The sequence below is a fragment of the Centropristis striata genome, chromosome 3, assembly GCF_030273125.1.
Source record: "Centropristis striata isolate RG_2023a ecotype Rhode Island chromosome 3, C.striata_1.0, whole genome shotgun sequence".
NCBI classification, from domain to species: domain Eukaryota; kingdom Metazoa; phylum Chordata; class Actinopteri; order Perciformes; family Serranidae; genus Centropristis; species Centropristis striata.
The window spans coordinates 37865837-37885888 of record NC_081519.1 but is presented as its reverse complement, the minus strand read 5'-3'; the positions used below and the strand labels follow the sequence as shown (position 1 = coordinate 37885888).

Here is a 20052-nt window from a genome sequence, read left to right as displayed (position 1 = left end):
TATTGCCACTTGCAGATGTACTTCTCAGTAAGCAATTAAATTTGACAGACAAGTCAAATTGAGAAAAAAAAAGGGTATTTCCAATCCACAACTTCAAATTGTTTTTCCAGTTATGAGGTAAATTTTATCTGCAACAGATATCAATGCAACATTGTCTAATGGACACTAAAAAAAAGAAAGAAAGATGTATCTCATTTGATGATGGTGAAAGTCAGCAAAGCAAGGAATGTGACAAAAACAGCAGACACTATGACAAATGATTCAGTTTCACTCCAAAATTTAAAGGCGTCTTCCCATGTTACACCCTGACACCAACTTTTATAAAATCAGGGGACTAGTTATTCCTCGTTAATCCTGCTGTCAAACAGACAAACCATAAAACTCCTTGGTGGATTCAAAAATGGATTAAGAAATGTTTAAGGCGCCTTTGGAGGTCAAATAAAATCTTAGTGAAAGGCCATTTAAAATGGATATGAATTTGAGTAATGTTGGATTATGTGAATCATGGCGCTTCAATATGAATAGAAAGAAGTCCTAAGTTAACAACTTGCCGCAGGCTATGTTTGACACAAACATTTAAAGTCAGCTGTTTAGGGACATGTTGGGTGAGACTGGTCTCACCTCAGAAAGGTGGATGGGTCGAAGAGAACCCAGTAGAACAGGGTTCCTGTCCCGCGTGAAAACAAAGTAAATTACTTTTTATGTAAGCTTACACCACCCTCGTAATTATTTCACTGCCAGCATTTAAATACATTTATTTACTTTCTTTAAACACCTTACCAAGAAGTTTTTTGCCCTTAACCTCGGTCAATGGTTTTGTAGCATAAATTCACTGTAACTGCAGCCTTTTATACAACCATGAACCGTACGTGAATGTTTAATGTACTATTTTAAGAATGCTCCGCTGCACCACAAGCTGCTTTTGACAAAAGCTCATATGTTGTTATGGGTGGTATTAACAAACGGTCGATTCTGTCGTTTAGGTTGGAGATTAGGTTTTTACTCGATCTTCTCAGAAGGGAATATGAACTCCTGGAGAAATTATAGACATGTGACAGTCAAACTAGTGATGTCAGATTTGCGAATGCCTCGTTACTTTGAAACTCTTAAAGAGGAATGACTTGACTTGTTTGGCAAGCGGAAGTAAATCCAAAATTCTGTTCTCGTTTGGTTCATGCACAGTTGAGCAAGGTTAACTTCTGAGAGGCTGCTCCAGACTTGTTCAGCTCGACTTTTGTTTATTGAGATTCTCATTTAGCACGCAGCAGTGTGAGCCGAGCAGAGCCGAGAAACACACACCCACCGGCCGCTGCTGAGCGACAGAAACACGCTCAGTGTGCACTGCCTTAGCCGAGGAACAGGTCATTCCATGAGAACATACCCTATAACCACACTTCATAAGGTGAACCCAAAGATTAGTTTAAGAGTTGGTTCAATACTGGCAGGAGAAAACGCAAACCAGGTTCTTCTCATTACTAAGTCCAACACTTGTGAGAACACTTTAAACCAGAGGGAGATGCTGCTGCCACCCTTCAGACGAATAGATTAGCTTTCTAAAAACCAACTCTCACATTTCTGACTTGGCTGAGGCAGCTCTGCCCAAAGACACCACCTGAGAATTTGCAGCTGGAACCTGCAAATTAGTAAAATCTCACTTGCCTCCCTGGCTACTTGTCAAGAAAGACATGGGCCACCCTCGGAATCAGCAGTTCAGCCAGAAGTAGTATCTGTGTGTGTAAATTATATGCAAGTGCATATGCTTGCATACACGAGCACGGTCTATTTACAGATTATATCATGTGTGAATAGCAAACACGACTGGGGCTTACGCTGCTTCAGCAACAAAACCTGAGCTTGTACAGAATGAATTTGAGACAAAGAATGAATGGTACAGACAGTCTGAGCCCGCAGCACGCTGTGTTCTAATCAGGGGCTTTAAACTTTACACCCCAAAATCATTATATTCCATAAATCACTCACTTAACCAGACTTGAATCAGCGCAGAAAGATAGGGTTTGAGTTAATATCTCTGCTGGCCTTGCTTAAAAACGATATGGTATGTATCTTCTTTTGAGGGGCAATATTCACACATGTCCTCGAAGAGCTTGATTTGTAGATATGAAATACGATTTTTAGCCCTCAAAGCAAAATATAACTCAAACTGATAGTCTGCACTCTTTAGCTTTCTGAAGGGTTGCCTTGAGAGACTACCTACATTACCCAAATGACCAAGTGGGCGCTGCAGATCACACAACGTGCATGCATGCAATACAAATGTCAAAGTATTTTATGCAGGGAGAAGCACGAATTGTGGGCATGTGTGTGCGTGTGTGTGTGTGTGTGTCAGAAAGAGAGAGAGAGAGAGAAAGAGAGAGAGATTAGGTTTGGGGTTAACGCTTGGTGTGAACGCTGACAAAGCATCCCTCAGCTAATACTCATCACAGACACAAATGAGCCTCTTCAAATCTAATCTCACCTCAGGCACTCCTGAAACACATTCCTTCATGTGCATATTGAGTTTTCACATTCTGACCATTTTAAAGCACTATTAATGCACTTCCAGGGGAATGATAGAGTCAGTGCAGTCACATTTATTAAATACAATCAGGAGTGTAACCACTGCGTCCACTGGGACTTCATATTAAAAGCTTTAAAGAGCTATGATAATTGATTGAATTAAATCTGAAATTATAGTCTGCATCAAAGTTAGATCTAGAAAGTGTGGTAACACATGACTGAAGAAAGGAAAAGTCTGTGTGCAGAAATTAATTCAATGCATCTGTGTTTCAACTCATCTTGCTCTCTTTAGGTCTTTTGGATTAAAATAAAAACCTGGCAAGCCATTTTGAGTGACCTATATAGTGTGTAGAACAGGTGTTTCAAATCACTGAGAAATCAACATGAACAAAGAAACCGGTCACATAAAGTAGTAAGCCATTGCCAAGAAAGGCTGTCAATGCATATGTCCACAATTAAGGGTTACATATCCACACAGACTCAGTGCTGTGATTGCAGCCGAAGGTGCATCTGCTAAATACTGAACTGAATGGGTTGAATATTTATGCAATCATTTACTTTATCTTATACATTTTTATTTTTTGTAAAAATCTGTTTTCACTTTGATAATAAAGTTGTAGTGTTATTTTTTTTGTTTTTGTTGTTGCAAATTCTTGTCAAAAAGCCAAATTATATTGACCATGATTTAATGTATAAAAGCAACAAAAGGGTGAAACATCCAAAGGGGGTGAATACTTTTAATAGGCATTATATGCAACACCCTTGAGAAACTGAGTGTAAATTCACTGAATTAATAGATCCACTTGCCAGTAAAAGTTAAATACACATTTTAAAGTTCACACTTTTGTTAACACCAATAAAAATATTTAACTATCTTTACCAAACTGCAAGAAAATAAATGTTTTTTCTTTGCTTTAAACATGACATACTTTCCACAAACGCTTTGGACTTTGTACAAAGTTGATCAATAGTTCATGCTTACACACTGGCCAACAGCCCAATGGGGATAACAGAAATCAGGAGACTTAATACAGCTAACAAGACATGTCCTGCTATAAGACCTTCTAGACAAGAAAGAGACTGAAACTGTAGAGCTTCCATAACTAAGCCTACTTAATCCATGTGTGTGTGCACTGAGCCTCAGCACAACCACCTTAATGAAAAGGACAGGGCAGAAAGACCCAGCAGTGTCCAGAAATGTCTTGGCAGAGGAAAACTATCTCTCTGTGTGTCTTTCTGTCCCTCACCCTCTTGTGCACACACACATATACGCACACTCAGAAAATGATGTCCCTCTGGATATCCAAGAAAATTCTCCTGAAATTCAAGCTGACATTAAGCTAATACCCTCACCAAGTACAAAAATGGACCTAACCACATGGAACAAGACCGTCAAACTTTCTCCTCAGACCAAGGCCAAAATCCACTTTTTAATTGTACGTTTGAGTCTTTTTAGGTGCCTAGTGGAAAGAGCTCCTCACATGGAAGAGTGGCACAAAAAATATTATAATGTGTGTGTGTAATATATATATTATTAAGATTGTAAATCAGTGTTCCAGTACCATTTTTTTCTCTCCCCAATATGGATTCCAATACCAAAGCTTGCATTACAGAGTACCAATCCAATACCAGTGCATTAACAAAATAACAGCTTTGATGTGATGTGATTTTTGTACGGCCTAGCCCAGGTCAAACCCTTTGAACCCATGTACAAAAACATACGGATAATGAATGCCATATAGCTTTCTTTTATTACAGTTTGACAGTCAGTCACAACTTTAAAACAACAAATCTGTATCGGAGCATTTCCAATACTGATATCAATGTCAGAACTCTAATCTGTCTAAATCACAGATCAATCACCTGTGTCTTTATTCATTTACATTGGGGAGATTATTTTTCGCATTTTGGTAATCAAGTATGAGACCATTTTTTTCCACACAATTGCTGCTGAAAATACGTAAAACAGTTTATTCAGTTGTTTTCTGTTAAACCAATGGTGAGCCTGAAATACTAAAACTTCTAAAGCCTTAAGTTCTTCTAGGATCATCAAACAGTGTCTGAAATCCTTTCTGAAGTCGCCATTGAGGGGAGGCATTCAGTTATTTTATTTTACTTTTTGAAACTGACGATTTACCACAACTACTTGCATCAGAAGAGACTGTCTGAAACTGTGTACTGTTTTCCCCATTTGAATCCCCCATCTCGCCGCTTTCTATGATGCCATGTTTTTAATAAAAATAATAACTTATATTTATATAGCGCTTTTTTCAGAAACTCAGGGACACAAGGCACTAAAATAAAAAGCTGAAAAAAACTGAAATAAATAAATAGAAAGTAAGCACTGATGACAGGGTTGAGAGGGTTAACTGAGGCCAAAGGCGAAGGAGAACAGATGGTGCTTGAGTGTTTTTTTAAAAAAAATGTCCAAAGATGCAGCATTGCGGATTTCGGCCGGGAGAGAGTTCCAGAGGGTGGGGGCTGCGACCTCAACTTCCGGGACGAGAGATCAGTGAAGTATGGTGGAGCTAGGGCGTGGAGGAGGAGTTTGTAGTCAATATGGGACTTGATTGGGAGCCAGTGAAGGTGGATGAGGGTGGGCCTAGACTGCGTGAGAATCCAGGCGGCAGAGTTCTGCACATACTGGAGCTTGCTCAGGGATTTGCTCAGGGGAATCTTAAATGGCTGCTTAGAATCACGAAAACACTTTTGCATTCAGATGTGAACTGTGAACATCTTGTACAACTAATTTGTTGCGAACAAACCAAGACCCTTAGCCATTAAATGAAGGTCAAGTTTAGTACTCTACCAGTAACCCAAATTGGTATATGAATGAGCTAGTTGTACAGCAGCTCTCACCCAGACCACGGCTCTCACAACATGCCTCGCCAGCTCGACTGTTAGAGCGTTACATTCTTCCCCTGTGCTACGAAACACAGTGTACCAGCACTTTGACTCCTAGGATACAAGAACACACACTATTTGCCCCCACATTCACACTAAACTCAGTGTCCTGACCTGTCCTTTCGAGCTCATTTATCCTTCCTCTCTGCTTTACACCATGTGTGTCAGTATGTGGTACTGTGTGTGTGTGAGTGTGTGTGTGCATTTCTGTCAGGCCTTGGTTGGCCGGGGAATAGCTTTAGCAGTGAACTATCCCTATTCCCCCAGCCTCTTTCACACATGCACACACACTTTTCTTATTCCATGGTTTTTCTTCATACAGTATTGGAACATGCCTCGCCTTGGCAAGCTTGTGGCAATGATGGATGGATTCTATGTTAGAGTAGAATCCGAATTAAAATAGGGTAGAGACACAGTGGGACAGTTCAGAGACCTGTGCTACATACTGTAGCTCATCTGGTCCATGCAGAGCTGCTTCATAGAATCATATGTCTGCAGTCTCTTTTATTTCTGTCTCAATTTTTCATTTTTGCTCCAAAAAGCCATTTGTTTCATGATGTTCTCACACTTAACATTTTGCTAAATGAATATGGAAATCTACCAATTTATTGTGGCAGCCACCCCATATTAATCCATAATTCTACTATGATGGCACATCCAGGTGTGATAATACCGGGAACATGTCGAGGTGACCTACCTCTCTTCTCCATCCTCACATATACACACAAAGACACACACCCACTTGAAGATGCAGCAGACTGCTCTGTATTAAAACACACACACACACGCAAGAATAGAGAGAGACAGCACATGTGCTCATACACACACACACACACACACACACACACAGTCAGCCTGTAAATGTCGCTGGGAGGAAATGAAGGCACCTGTGGTTATATGGTTTCATCTGGTCTGTTATATTTATCTGACCCTCTCAGGTGTTTACTGTTCCTCTCTCGCAGACAAACATTGATTATTCCATCAGCATTTTGATTTAAGGTGCAACAGGAACACAGAGGAGGAGGAGCAGAGGGCATTCTATTGAAAACATAAAGAAAGAGGTTTATGAAAAGCAGGATGCAGGAGGTTTTACATGTATTCACGCTCACACCGAGGAGCTGCCCAGCGATGCCCTTTACTTCTGCTGCTGGATGCTAAGCAACTGTGTGGGACATTAAAATTGATTTATTAAAAACCCATAAAGTCAACAATGGTAAAACTACTTCCAGCTGTGCCACATCTGCACAGCTGGAACCCCTTAACCCTAAAATCCAATTTCAGAAGCAATATTCTTGAGCTTATAATGCAAAGGGGAAAAATATGCTTGGGTGCTGAGCCTGAGTTTCATAAGCCTGCTGTTTTTATGGCATCATGCTGGCTAAAATGTTTACATTCTTACGTATAAAGATACAATGGATGATAAAACTTTCAAAAATGTGCATGCAAGTTTTTACGCTCACTTGAGGTTGTTTTTTGTCTTTTCCGGAAAAATAGACAATGCGCTAAAATGTAGATGGAAACACACTTTCCGAATAAGTTCTGACACAGCTAACATTTAACTCACATGACTGATCAGCTGTTCCCGAGCTGACACGAAAGAACAAGTTCCCAAATTGAATCCAATTCCTGAAGACTTTGCTCTAATCTCTTCTTCTTCTACTGTTTACTGACAGATTAGATACAGCAATACATTACACTGCCATCTTCTGACCAAAGTACGTTTATGCATCTTTGTTTATTTGCTCTAAACCATTGATTGAAACATCCCTAACTTGCCTTATCTTTAATGCAATATTTCAAAATTTCCCTTCAAAATTCGCTTTAACTTTATTGGAAAAACGGCTACTAACTTTCGCTGTGCTCTATATTGTGATTTTTATGACAGACCAATCGCTAAGCTGCACTGTGTTGTCTTTGAAGTGTTGATGTTTTCTTCGAATGTGTGCAAGTCGGCAGCAACAGGATTGATTTTGATCAAAATTGATTAAACTACTTAAAGTGTGAGGCATGAGAGCTCAGCGTGCTGCTACAACAAAATTTCAATAATGTGCGAGAACAGAAATGAGAAAGTTTTAATTCAGACTATTGAAAAATATTTCTTCTTCTTCTTGACTTCCAAAACAGTCAAAAAGAGAAAAATCCTGCCACGAGCTCAGAATGCCAATCAGGCTTCTAATGTAACTCCCTCAAATGTTATACTTATCTGACAGATTCAAGTATTACTGCTCACATATTCTAGATATTTTAATGTGATGGAGGCAGTTTCTCCTTGATCTCAGTCAAGGCCGTCTGTGTTATGAATTTCACAGAGCGATGAAAACTGCCTTGAGCACAGCAGCAGTGGCTTGTTTGTTGCTGTGCACATGTAAGAGACTGTTACCCTGACCTTTAACACCGTAGTGGTGCCAAGAAGGAGTTTGTTTCTTGAGTATCTTGATAAAATGCCAAAACCAAAATAAACACCGTACTTGAACTCCGTGTCACATGTATTCACAAGTATTTTTCTGATGCACAAATATTCTTGAAAGAAAATCAGAATCTTAAAGGCTGCAGCTGGAAAGCTCATAGCCCTCAAGTGTTGACCAAAAAACTTTCATTTTTTATTTCCTCTATTCCCTAAAAATACTCCAAAGCTCCTCACTACAGATATGCGTCCTGCTGTCCTGCAATCTCCGGGTCAGACAGGCATGCACGCACAGACACAAGCGAAGGAATCGCAGGACATCAAAACACACATACACACACGCACACACACACACACACACTCAACCCTCTCCTCTCAGTGAGCCTCCAAGCCTCTTTCGTCTCCTCACTCCTCTATCAGGTCCTCAGGGGGAAGGGAAACCCATGAAATGATTCCTGACATGACGGATCACAGAGCAGCGCTGGCTGAGCCGTCTGATATCAACACTTTTCTGCCTGACTGTGGACAAGTAAGGCAGGGGGATTTGCAATGATTTCCCCTGGCTGTAGCCCGAGCTGTATCTGCTCCGCTGACTGAAGTTACTGACGCTAGCCCACTGTGAAAGCTAACCCACAGAAAAGCTGTCACGTGGAAAACTGGTAACTGTGGTTTTACCGTTCCCTTACTAATTTAATTTCTCAAACAGAAAGTTTACTACGTGTTTCATTAGTTATTCTAGTTTATTGAATGATTTTTGTCGATGTAAATACATTCATGTTAGGGTTTGATTCTCAGTCCCCGAAGAGACTTTTTTTTGGACATACTAGGTTTTCATCTGGAAGCATACGTTGAGAGCACCTACTGTCTGAAGTGTCAGTTCGACTCACATCACTGAGCATAACTGTTAGCCTCTGTTTAGACTCTGTGGGTGAGTTCTCCCTCAAAACACGACACATAGAGAATATACAGATCAATAAAAAGAATAATAAAAGCAAAGTGTCAAGTTTTATGGTTCCTGATGGAAACATATTCCTTTTGAATAGTAACATCCTGTATAAAACATCACTCTGGCTTTGCCTTTAGACACTGTGCAACTGGAGCGACTGCACCCCAATTCAACTCAGCTTTGGTTGGAAATGCAGAATTCCTGTGATGCAATCGGTTGGCAAGATGAGAGATTGTTTTAATCCCTTTCTTCTGTCATCACAGCTGAAGACCATATCTCAGATTAGCCCTGTGGTTTCATACCTGGTGGACTGATGATTTTAGGCAGCAAAAGACTGAACTGTAAGACTGACAGTGTGTTTAAAACAGTGTGTTTTTTTCGTGTGGTGCGATTCCATGCAAAGTCAACACAAAGACGAAAGTAGACTAGAGTAGAACGCACTGTGAGATGACAGCAGACAGAGAGATATAGAACATTAGGTATGGCGGCTCACATGAACGAGTGCAAATGAGTGCATGGCCTGCAAATACCTGCTGACTCCACTGCAAACCTTCCTACGCACAGCAGGTCTTACCCCAAGTCTTCCACAGTTCTTAACTCAGACTTGAACAGCAACAAAGTACTTTTCTATCAGTGTCAACAGTGTTTGATGGTCGGGAAGACTGCTCATTAGCATGCTGAAATGCTCAGAGGTGAGAGCCAGAACAATATTCGCAAATTTTGAGTCTTTGGTTTCCTCTTGCTGCTACGGTTCGACTCATTATTTTGATGTTTCTGAGGAAGTCTGATCAAAGTCCTGATTTCACAGATCCTTGCTCTCAGCTCATCATATGTGGCCCTTAAGGAAAAATCGACTCAAGTTCTGGAGGAATGCAGCAAAACATATCAGGGTATCAAAAGTTCCCATAGCATCGGAGTCTAGACGAGGAAATGCTTCTTTTTCATGAAAGACAAGAATTTTGTTCTGTCCTACTCTGAAGAACATTATGAAAGAAATGTGCACTACTATTTTTTTTATGTAAGTGAGATAGCTGTGACATATTTTACAAGTGTGTCTCTGCAGAATGTTTTACCAGCAAAACCGAGACAAAAAAAGAAAGGAGACAATGACAGACAAACTGCATCGAACAAAGAAGAAATAGTCGCAAAAGGGTGGATTCTGGTGTTCTGAATGAAGAATATCTTACCTTCAAGGATGACTTCTTTGCCAGTTTTCTTCAGCGCCTGTACAGCCTCATCGTGTGTGGCCTCCCTTAAGTCAAAACCATTGACAGACAATATGGCGTCACCAACATAAAGGGCCTCAGTCTGGTCAGCAGCCAGGCCCTTAAAAATCTTGGAGATGAGGATTGGCATCTTGTTCTCCTTCCCACCTGCAGGACAAGAAGAGAACAGGAACATGCAGCTTCACATAAAGCAGTTGGGGATCATAGTTACATACATTCACACTTGCACAGTGCAACCAGAACACTCAGCTTCTGACCCCTGATCAGCTTTATTGGAGCGACTGGGAATTAAATTATTTTCTACTTACACAATCCATGCAAAGTGCAAGTGCTTATGCTAAGAGCTCAAGTGCACTAACAACACTGAATATGGCATGTTGTTCAAGGCTGTGGAATATGGAGCTAGGAGCGACTTCACACTAGAAGGAAGAGTTTGCAAGTCACAGCAAAGGAGATGATGCCAGAAATAATTACTGGCAGTGAAACCCAGGAGATAAATGCCTAGTTTAATATAAAGATACAGTACTTTATCAGTATGTTCTCCAATAACTGCATGATACATATACACAATTTACCTATACAATAGGACATCTGATTCAAAGTACTGCAGTCCTCATATTTGAGCATTTAAGGTGACTCAGTTGCCTAAACTAGAGAGCATATGAGGACAGACACAGACAGCAGCGATTACCCTCCTGCACTAACTTCCACAGTTTCCCATCTCTCCCGCTCCCCTCCTTTCTCTCTGTCTCTCTCGTTAAATGAAGGTCAGCTAGTGAGCTGATGGATCTGCCTCTTGCTGTGAGCTTCCACTCTCCATGAGAAATATCGTCATTAATGTCAGCTGGCAGTTGGACTCTGGCCTTCAGGCTACTGAGAAATTATCTAAAAGAGGATTACATTTAATTCATTTTAAATACATCTCCCACAAGTTGCTTCCCCTGGGTGATTCTTTTAGATTTAACTCGTGTATCTTCCTTTGAAGGCCACAGCCTGATGCTCTTAATTAAAAGAAAAAACACACAGCGGGGCTGAGTTGACACAGTCCTAGTATGCATGTCTGTCACTGTGCCGTTCTGGTTTGAGAAAGAGGGATTTACCAGCTGCTTGACCGCTCTGTGACATCAGATTGCTGTTTACTGCATGACTGACTATTAGAAGTGAGGTGATGCCCTGCTCTTACTGAGTCTCTGAATCATAATGTGTTGATAGAAATGTTAAAGTGGAGGTGAAGGGGAACAGTCTGCAATGTTGGTGGTGTTATCAGCAGTATACGGGTAAGTTATCCAAACTTTAATCTACAGAAAATCACAAACTTGAATAACTGTTTTTAATTTTTTTTAAATGTAAATGTACTGGAATTTGGCAAAGGGACATAAAGACAATATGCAGAATTCACCATGACAAAAACATTTTTTTTTCCTATTTATTATTGTAAATTTATTGTATTATTACTTTTATTGTTTTAGTCTGGCTTTTAATAGAGCTGTATTAGCTTTATATATTTATTTATCTATTTATTTTTTGTGCGGTCTTTAATTAGGTTTTATGATGATAATGATAATGATAATGATATTGTTATTTTATAATTATTATCTATTTTGTTTTTTTAGTATCCATTTATTTACTTTTTTTTTTTTTAATCTATTTAACTATTTGCTATTTATTGTATTCTGTTGTTTATTGATATTTTATCTGGTGTTGAGATTTAAGATAACGTTTCCTCAGTTCTGTTTTAGTAATGTAGCATGTTGTACAGTATGCATGCAGCTGTAAGTATAAGTGGAACTGTGACTGTCAGACAAGAACCAAATTAATAAAAAAGAGCAATTTTTGGCAGGTTTTAATACCCTGCAGATACCCCAGCATGTCATAAATGCACCTCTATGCTGAGTTCTACTACTCAGTGGGGTACACTATCATATACAGGTTGAATCAGTGCCAAACACTAAGACGTGACAGAGATAAGGTTGCAGTTTCTGACTGGCTAGCATGGATGAAGGACCAGAATTATATGAGCACCGTGTCGGCTGTCTGCCATTATTAACCCTAATCCTCTTTTTCATTAAAAGTGTAGGCTACTTTCAGATCTGCAAAGTGTTTCTTTTTTTATTCCACTTCCATTTCTTGATATTAAGTCTGTTGTTGTTGTTGTTGTTGTTGTCACTATGTCTAAAAGTTGGCTTGTTGTTCCCTTTTAGGAAACATTTTTCTTTGTACAAAGGCATAAGTGGTAGACATTTACTTTACCGTAGGGGAAAAGTTGCAACTGTACGACTTTCTTTGGAATCGTAGTTCTGACTAGACGTTGGTCTGATCAGTGCTATCTGATACTTTTAGTGTCTCTTAGTAGGGGTGGGCGATATGGCCCTAAAAGATTATCACGATATTTCAGGCTATTTCTGCGATAACGATATTCTTGACGATATTAGGAAATACTTAAAAAGATATAGAAAATATGTTTTTTTTTAGTCTGTATAAATAAATACAATTCTAACATGTAGTTTTTAAGTGCAAATCTCAACAGTTGTCAAATACAAAAAATTTACTCTTGACTCTTGAGTATGAGCAAATAATAAAAAATAACCATTTAGGGGTTCCGGGGGCATATTTTAATGAAATATTGTAAAGGAGAATAAAGGTTCTTGTATGTTGTATTTAAGGCATCTTATTTTGACAGTCTTCTTGTAAATTCTGTGGTGGATTCTCTTCACACACTGTGCTCTTATTTTGAAAGCTGCATGTGTTTAGCGACAGGGAGTAAGTAGCTTTTTGTGATTAAAACAACTTTAACCACTACATCAAGAAGAAGGAACGTTGCCAATATCATGATATGCATTTCTTTAACCATAAAAAAATAATACCGATATTATCGTGAACGATACGATATGGCACACCCCTATCTCTTATCCTTGTTACTTGGTACTCTTTTGTCCTGTGCTAATGCAATCCCCAAATTCTGATAATGACAGTTCAGTTGATGAGTCAGCAACAAGTGACCCTGTGAAACAATCAAAGCCTGAACTCCTTGAACAGCAATGAATCATACACTTTACATTGTTGGGACTCAGTGACAGGAACAACAGCTGTGTGGAAAACTATGTTGGCTGATTTGGCCAAACACTGTAGAGATGAAGCACTCTTAGAAAGAGTACCATTATTAAAAGTCCAACAGCCCAACTAGTACTTTTTTGGAAACATCATCCAGTATGTATATGTATTAAATAAATCAGATACAACCACAGAAGAAGAGCTGCCACTTTCACACTCAAAGCTCCCTTCCACTCAAAAAAATTGTTTTCTTTCATGTTCCCCAAAATGCTTGACCTTGACTGTACCGACTTTTATCTGTGCAAAGTTTGTCACTAGAGAGGTGTTTTCATATTCCTCCACTGAAGGGGGAGATGTCTGTGCAGTGTGCACCTCTTTTAAATCTGAGATTCAAACAAACCCTGTGCATTCTAAATTTAGTTGGCTATATCACAACTTTGAAAGCCAATCGCTTTCTCAAATCTAACACAACTGAGATTAACATATATGTATATATAACAATATGTGGTTCTGAATGTCAAGTTCAATGGTCTGCTGCCCTGTGAGGCCTGTGTCCTGCTCACTGACCTCATCCCAACCTTCCCCAGCTGGTTTGAGGATTAAATTTGAATACCATCCAGTCACAAGTTGCTTCTATAACCTTCAGGTTACCTTTGCCCTCAATTTGCACTACCACACAGAAACACTAGTGACATATGGCTCTACATTCCTCCTTTCAGTGCGTGAAGTTCATAGTACTGAAAGCAACCCATAAACTGCCCAAATTGGTGATTTAGCCCCAGTGCTGATGTCCACAACTTGGATTGATTTTGCAAGTGGAGATGAAGGTGTACAATATGGCTGTTTGATTTTCTTTAAATCAAGTTAGAACAAACCTAAATTTCCCCAACGACAACATCATTATCCATCGTAATTAATAATTCCAATTCGGTAGACATGGCCCAAACCTAAGTGATACACAGTTAGTTGTTGGTCGTACATTGCATGTGTACAACAGTGCAATGGCACTTTCATCCAAAGTGACGTACATCTGAGCATTCATACAACAAAACCAAACATTGTCAATCAACTTTTATGTTTGTGCCTTTTTCTCGTGCAACTGACCTAATTTCTTTTAACCACCAACTTATTTTTTTACTCAGATTTGACAAGTGGTGGGTTTTGACCCTGGATTTAAGTGTTATAATGAAAAAAATGTTGACAGAAAACTATGGTTAAACTACAGTTCGTACTGCATTACTGCTGGGCTGCTGATGCAACTAAAAATTAATTGAAAGCTCACTAATGCAGGGTAAATGCATTAGTGGGTCTTGCACACTTGAACAATGCTAGTGCAGGGAATGACCAGTGACCTTTAAGCTTCATTAAAAACATGACATCCAATATCTCACGTACAAACCCAGGCTAATAACGGTGCTCACCACAGGACTTACCACTTTACCAACTGCAGTCATATCTCCTTTTACTAGATGATTGTGATAAAGTTAGAGTAGGAAAAGTACGGAAAAGACAACCTACTTATTTGAGGGGATGATAGTGACTTGGCATCTGCATCAAAATGATGTACACACTATATGTTATTGTAGTCATTTCAGTCAACAAGGAGATAAAATGACTTAATGTAAGTGAAGGTTAGAACATTTTTTCCACCTTCTTTTTCCCACACGCCCCTTTACACCATCATACGCCCTTTCTACTCCTCTTCCTCTCTTCACATACTTGGAGGTTTACTTCCTATCTAAAGTACTTCTAACCGACATGAATGCTGAATAAACATGGCTGACATATTGTAGGAAAAATACTGTCAATATGTCTGCCACTCCTACACAGCACTTAATCCTCCCATATTCCCTTCCCTTCCCACCCCTACCTTTTTTTCCTCCAACTTTTCATGTCAAACACAGTTCAGCACCCTCCAGCTGGCAGCCTGTCACTCAGCTGACAGGAGGGTGGCAGTGGTGGAGGTGGGGTGGACCTGCTGGAGCTACCCATGACAGGTAAATAAATGCTACTGGTGTACAACACTGGCATGTACCTAATTAGGTAATTTTTGCAAACAATGTATGGAAATATGTTTGTTGTGATAATGCTCCTTTCAAAGAATTCAGTGTGATCAGCACTTTACTTCATCAAACTTTATGAGCAGAGTTGCGTGCAGTGCTAATGAACACTGGGACAAACAGAAGACAAAAAAACAACACAACTTTACAATAATGGTCTTGCACACTCCTAATGAACGTGCAGGGCCACATAAGGAGAGAAGATTTAATAATATAATTGTTGCATAATGCTGCACCTGAGCAGTGATGTGTTCTGTGACAAAAGAGGTTTCATTATGTTTGCCCTAAAAATCCTGTTTAATTTAACTTGCATGAAGTCACACCTACTTGGGGTATAGCACACTGGGAAAATTCAAAGGGACAGTTCAACCGAAAATTAAAAATAGATATTTTTCCCTCCTACCTGTAGTTCTATTTATCAAGATTGTTTTGGTGTGAGTTGCCAAGCAGCTTGGCTTGAAGTGGTCAAAGCGGCAAAAAATACACCTGAAAAACAAGATCTGTGGGACGAGCTGATCGTATGGGTCATTTTTACAAACACTCATGTGTCGTTATGGGTGGTATTGACAAACGGTCTATTCTGTCGTTTAGGTTGAAGATCTTGCTGTACTGTGAGTAGTTTAATGCAAGATCTATTTTCATTCAACAGCCCATATTCCAAAAGTTAGGACGCTGTGGTAAACATGAATTTTAAAAAAATGCATTAAATGTAGAATGAGTATTTACAAAACAAACTGAAGTTTCCCAGTTCTAGCACAAGATGTCTTATTTGTGTGCTGTCTACAGTTGAATGTAGGCTGCAAAGGGTTTGAAAGTCACTGCATTTTGTTTTTATAACGTTTTTCAACTTTTTTGGAATCAGGGTGATAGTATAACTCTGCTCGCAACAAGGTGGACTGTCCTGTTAACCCTTTGAAGCCGGGAAAGCGGATACGTCGTTTTGTAGTATTTGTATAAGCTCTCAAATACTTTTTGAATGTCATTTCTATCTGCTACAGAGGCTGAAAAATCTATTATTTAGTAGAAGCGTTGAAACTTCTGTTGAATTTCCAAAACTTCAGGTTTTAGGGGCTTATTTTAAAATCGCCCAGAGGTTTTACAGGAAGTTTTAGGCGTCAATGGGTTAAAGCAATGCCAGTGAAGCTATCAAATCCAAGTCATGCTTGTGTTAAAAGCCCACCAAGCTCACACCAGAATGTGTTACCCAGGAGCACCATTGGGCCTGTCTAGGGATCTGGAGCCTCACTTCCTCGCCTCTCCTCTTAAATTTAGACCTGAGAGAGTAAAGGTTGACTGCCTCCATGCTTTTCTGCAAGCTGGGGTGGGCTCCCTAAAATTAACACTAGTGGAGTACTCCACTCCCAGCCACATAGCTTTCATCTTTGGCCAATGACAACTGCTTGCTTGGTTTGCTCCTCTCAGCTGTTCACAATGTGGTGTCAGCTAGCCCACAACAACTTTGCCCTGTTCTTTCATTTGCTTCCCCATGTTTCCTTTTGACACTGTACTATTTCTAACTCCTTTTTGAAAATATGTTTTCCTTTTTACTCAGTTGACCTCTCACTTACTTGTTCCAAGTCCCGTTGTAGGTATGGCTTGCTCTTTATGCTTTTGTCTTTCCATTCCTATCCCTCTGCTAGACCCTTCTCCCTCCCTCTCTTCATCGCTGCTTTTGAACAACCAGCATCACAATAATGTCAGGCTGGCAGGGTGCCAGCTATGATTTTGTTTTAATAGCATGCTGTCTGATTTTCAAAGCCAGCCATTTCTACAAAGATGGACATTACATTTATGTCTTTAGGGGCTGGCTTTTTGTTGGCGGTGGTGGCAGCGGCGGTGGGGGACTTAAAATTAACATGTCACCAGCAGCTACAATGATGAGCCATCTTTGCAACACGACAATTGTGCAAGTCTACAGCTGTCCATCAAATCAAACCTGTGCATCAGTCAATAGGCAAGTAACAACCGGTCAAAGGTGGAGGCTTTAACTCACATGCATGCAAGTTCAAACACATTGCACACACATATCAAAATGCAGGCCCGTATTACACCATTACTATCGTGATAGTGCATAAATCACAACTCAAGGTAAATGGCACATACCAATAACAACTCCACAGCATAACACAGAAGAGATCTAGTTTAAGACAGAGGCGCACCAGGAAGCATAAATTACCATGAACAAATTGGTAACTACATTACCATAGTGATATAAAGCACAAAAGGCATCATAAAGCAAGCAAGCACTTTCAAAATACTTCAATCTATCCTGTCAAACAGTTGGAAAACGATGTTAGTCACCTCCAAGAAATCAAAATCAAAATCCCTCTCAGGCTGTATTTTCCATTTTATCTTTTGTATTTACATAGCTTCCCAATGCTCAGCCCTCCTAGTCCTCTTCACACTGAGATCTCCATTGAGATAGTATCCTGTTGCTGCGGGTCGAGGAAACAGGACAAGGAACAAGCCTTTTATCAGCCGCGGAACAGTACACAGTGCAGGTATGTAAGACTGGTTGTAAGATATGGAGAGGTCATGACCTTCCCCCATTGCCAGGTTATGTAAGCAATGCTGGTGTAACCATGATGATGCAGCAGTAGTGAGGTATAGATGCATCTTTGCTTATTTAAAGAAAAAGTAAATCAGCAAAAAGCATCTTTTACCCAACTTAAGCAGTTTATATTCTCTATAAAAACGGTGATGGATTTACTATTTTTGCAGTCTTCCCACTTTCACCACTTTCAGGGAGAGAGGGTTTTTACAGCTTTTTAGGACTCAAAGTAAATCACTTTTAAAGCACTTTCATCTTTCTCAAAATGGAAAAACTAGTAAAAGTTTTACAGAATTTTATTACCCACATCAATCGATGTATATTGACACTTTGTGTATTTTACCAGCTGTTTATATTAACTTTTTTCCTTTACTCTTGGACTTTTGCTGTAGTGTAAATCCGTTGAAAATACATATATAAGAAATGAATGCATGATTGCGTGACCTGGCACAAGCTAGCATTAAATAATCAGAGAACTTATCTAACTATTAGCCAACCTAGCTCATCTGCAGGTGTGGGGAGGATTCGACAAAAAATATGGATTGTTTCATCTATTTTTTTTAGGTTTTGCATGACTGATTGTACAGATGAAACACCAGTTTATGTTGAAAATCAATCATTATGTATGGAGTGTATTGAAATCAAAGCATACACTTAACCTAATCCCAAAATGGTTAGAATTAAGTGTTTTGATATACTTCATAAGTAAGCACCCTTCAGAAACATAGCTCAAAATAATAAATAAATAGAGATGAAAATAATGTTTTGACATAACTGCATATAGTTGTTGACAGTTTGGTTTTAGCATGTTGAAAGTATTTTGTATGGGTCTTCTTAACTTTTATGCACTGGCTTTACTGAGTCTGCAGTCAACATTAATTAAATGCTACAAAAAGGATGGTTCCCATTGCATTAACTACATTATAAGTAGCTATTAGACTTTTTTTCAGAAGACCATTACTTCTTAAAATCGGCGTTTTAGATGCTAATACTACGTGTTTGGCTCATTCTTTACTTCAGCGCTTTAGTTTGATATTCTCAGTTTATAAGGGTTGAGTGTGTGTCACACTGTTAAAATAATCGCCTAAGTCATTTTTTGTCAAAATTGTTTTTTTTGCCTAAATCATCTCCTCATGACGCCGGCCACCTATGGTAAAATCGCCTCCATCCTCAGTTGATCAGATCATTTAAGATCATCACTTCTTTGACAATTTGCCACATTCATAGGCATCAGATAAGAACCCAGCAAAGAAGAGCTAGAGCGAGATTGTTTACTTATCAGTTTAGTTTATCAGTGTTTTATTGTTGACACTAATATTGCTAACACTTTACTCTAAGGTGTCTACATAAGAGTGACAGGAGTGTGTCATAAACATGACATGGGATGTGTCATGAACATTAATGACACTTTGAAGTAACATGAACACACGATACTTGTCATTTATTTGTCTTAAGTTACATAATTTACACACAGTGTTATTACTATGCCAATAGCCATCTTTTGTTACATCATTTTTGAGTGAAATGATCAATAAATATAATTTTTTACACTTTTGGTGAAGTTTTTTTGTGTTTCCTGCAAAACTTGAAAAAATGAGTTAGGCGATTATTTGAACAGGGTGACGGTGTGTGAAGCCACACTGTCAGAGACTACAACCTAAAACGTTACAGACAGCAGCTAATTGCCATCTCCGGTGACTCTGGGACACTGAAATGGTTCCCCGTTGAGGTGAGGCACAGCGTGAGATAATCACAGCTGTCAATTTTTCTCCGTGCAAAATAAAGCCCTGCGTTTATTTAGCGTCAGTTACAAATACAAAGAAGTGTTTTGTCTTGCTTACACGTTATGGCAAAGTTGGAATTAGCGCACATTTGCGGAATTTAACGGTCAGTTTTCTGTTAGTTCGCTAAGTTAACTGACAAGTCGACGGTTGTGTTTTTCGCCGTCGTTAATAGAAGCTGCACTCAAACTAACTGGCAAAAAACTTGTGCTAACTGTTTAGTGAAGTTATCCGTTTTTAATATTATCTCTTTAATACCTTTGATACTGATTCCGAGTCCTCCAACATCTTGCTTGGTAACTCGCACGGTGCGCTTCACGTTGGTGATGGTTTCCGGGACCGGGGACGAGCTTAGGTTCGGGGGGTCTCCGTTGATAGCACCGGCGGGGCTCGGGTTGGGCTTGGCGGGCTCCTCGGCACCCTCCCCGGGGTTTACTGTGAGCGTGTCCTCGGTAAGAGTAGCCAACACCCGGATCCAGCGGTCCACGGTCACTCGAAGTTCCAGCAGTCCCGTTTTCTGCGCCTTCATCGCGGCAGCCATGTTCAACGCATTCCTGGAATAACTCTAGACGGGCTGGCAGTCCTGTAAAGAGATAGGGGGGGTGGAGGGAT

The 20052-nt window shown here is 39.6% G+C and overlaps 1 protein-coding gene across 1 annotated transcript in view; it reads right to left on the bottom strand.

The window, feature by feature from the left end:
• snta1 (syntrophin, alpha 1) overlaps positions 1-20052 on the bottom strand; it is a 38237-nt gene extending 18185 nt beyond the window's left edge. The window contains exons 1-2 of the mRNA XM_059330154.1: positions 19699-20052; positions 9959-10144 (exon numbers count right to left, since the gene is read on the bottom strand). Of these exons, the coding sequence (XP_059186137.1) occupies positions 9959-10144; positions 19699-19981 (469 nt within the window). The 5' untranslated portion in view covers positions 19982-20052. The remainder of the gene's footprint in view (positions 1-9958; positions 10145-19698) is intronic.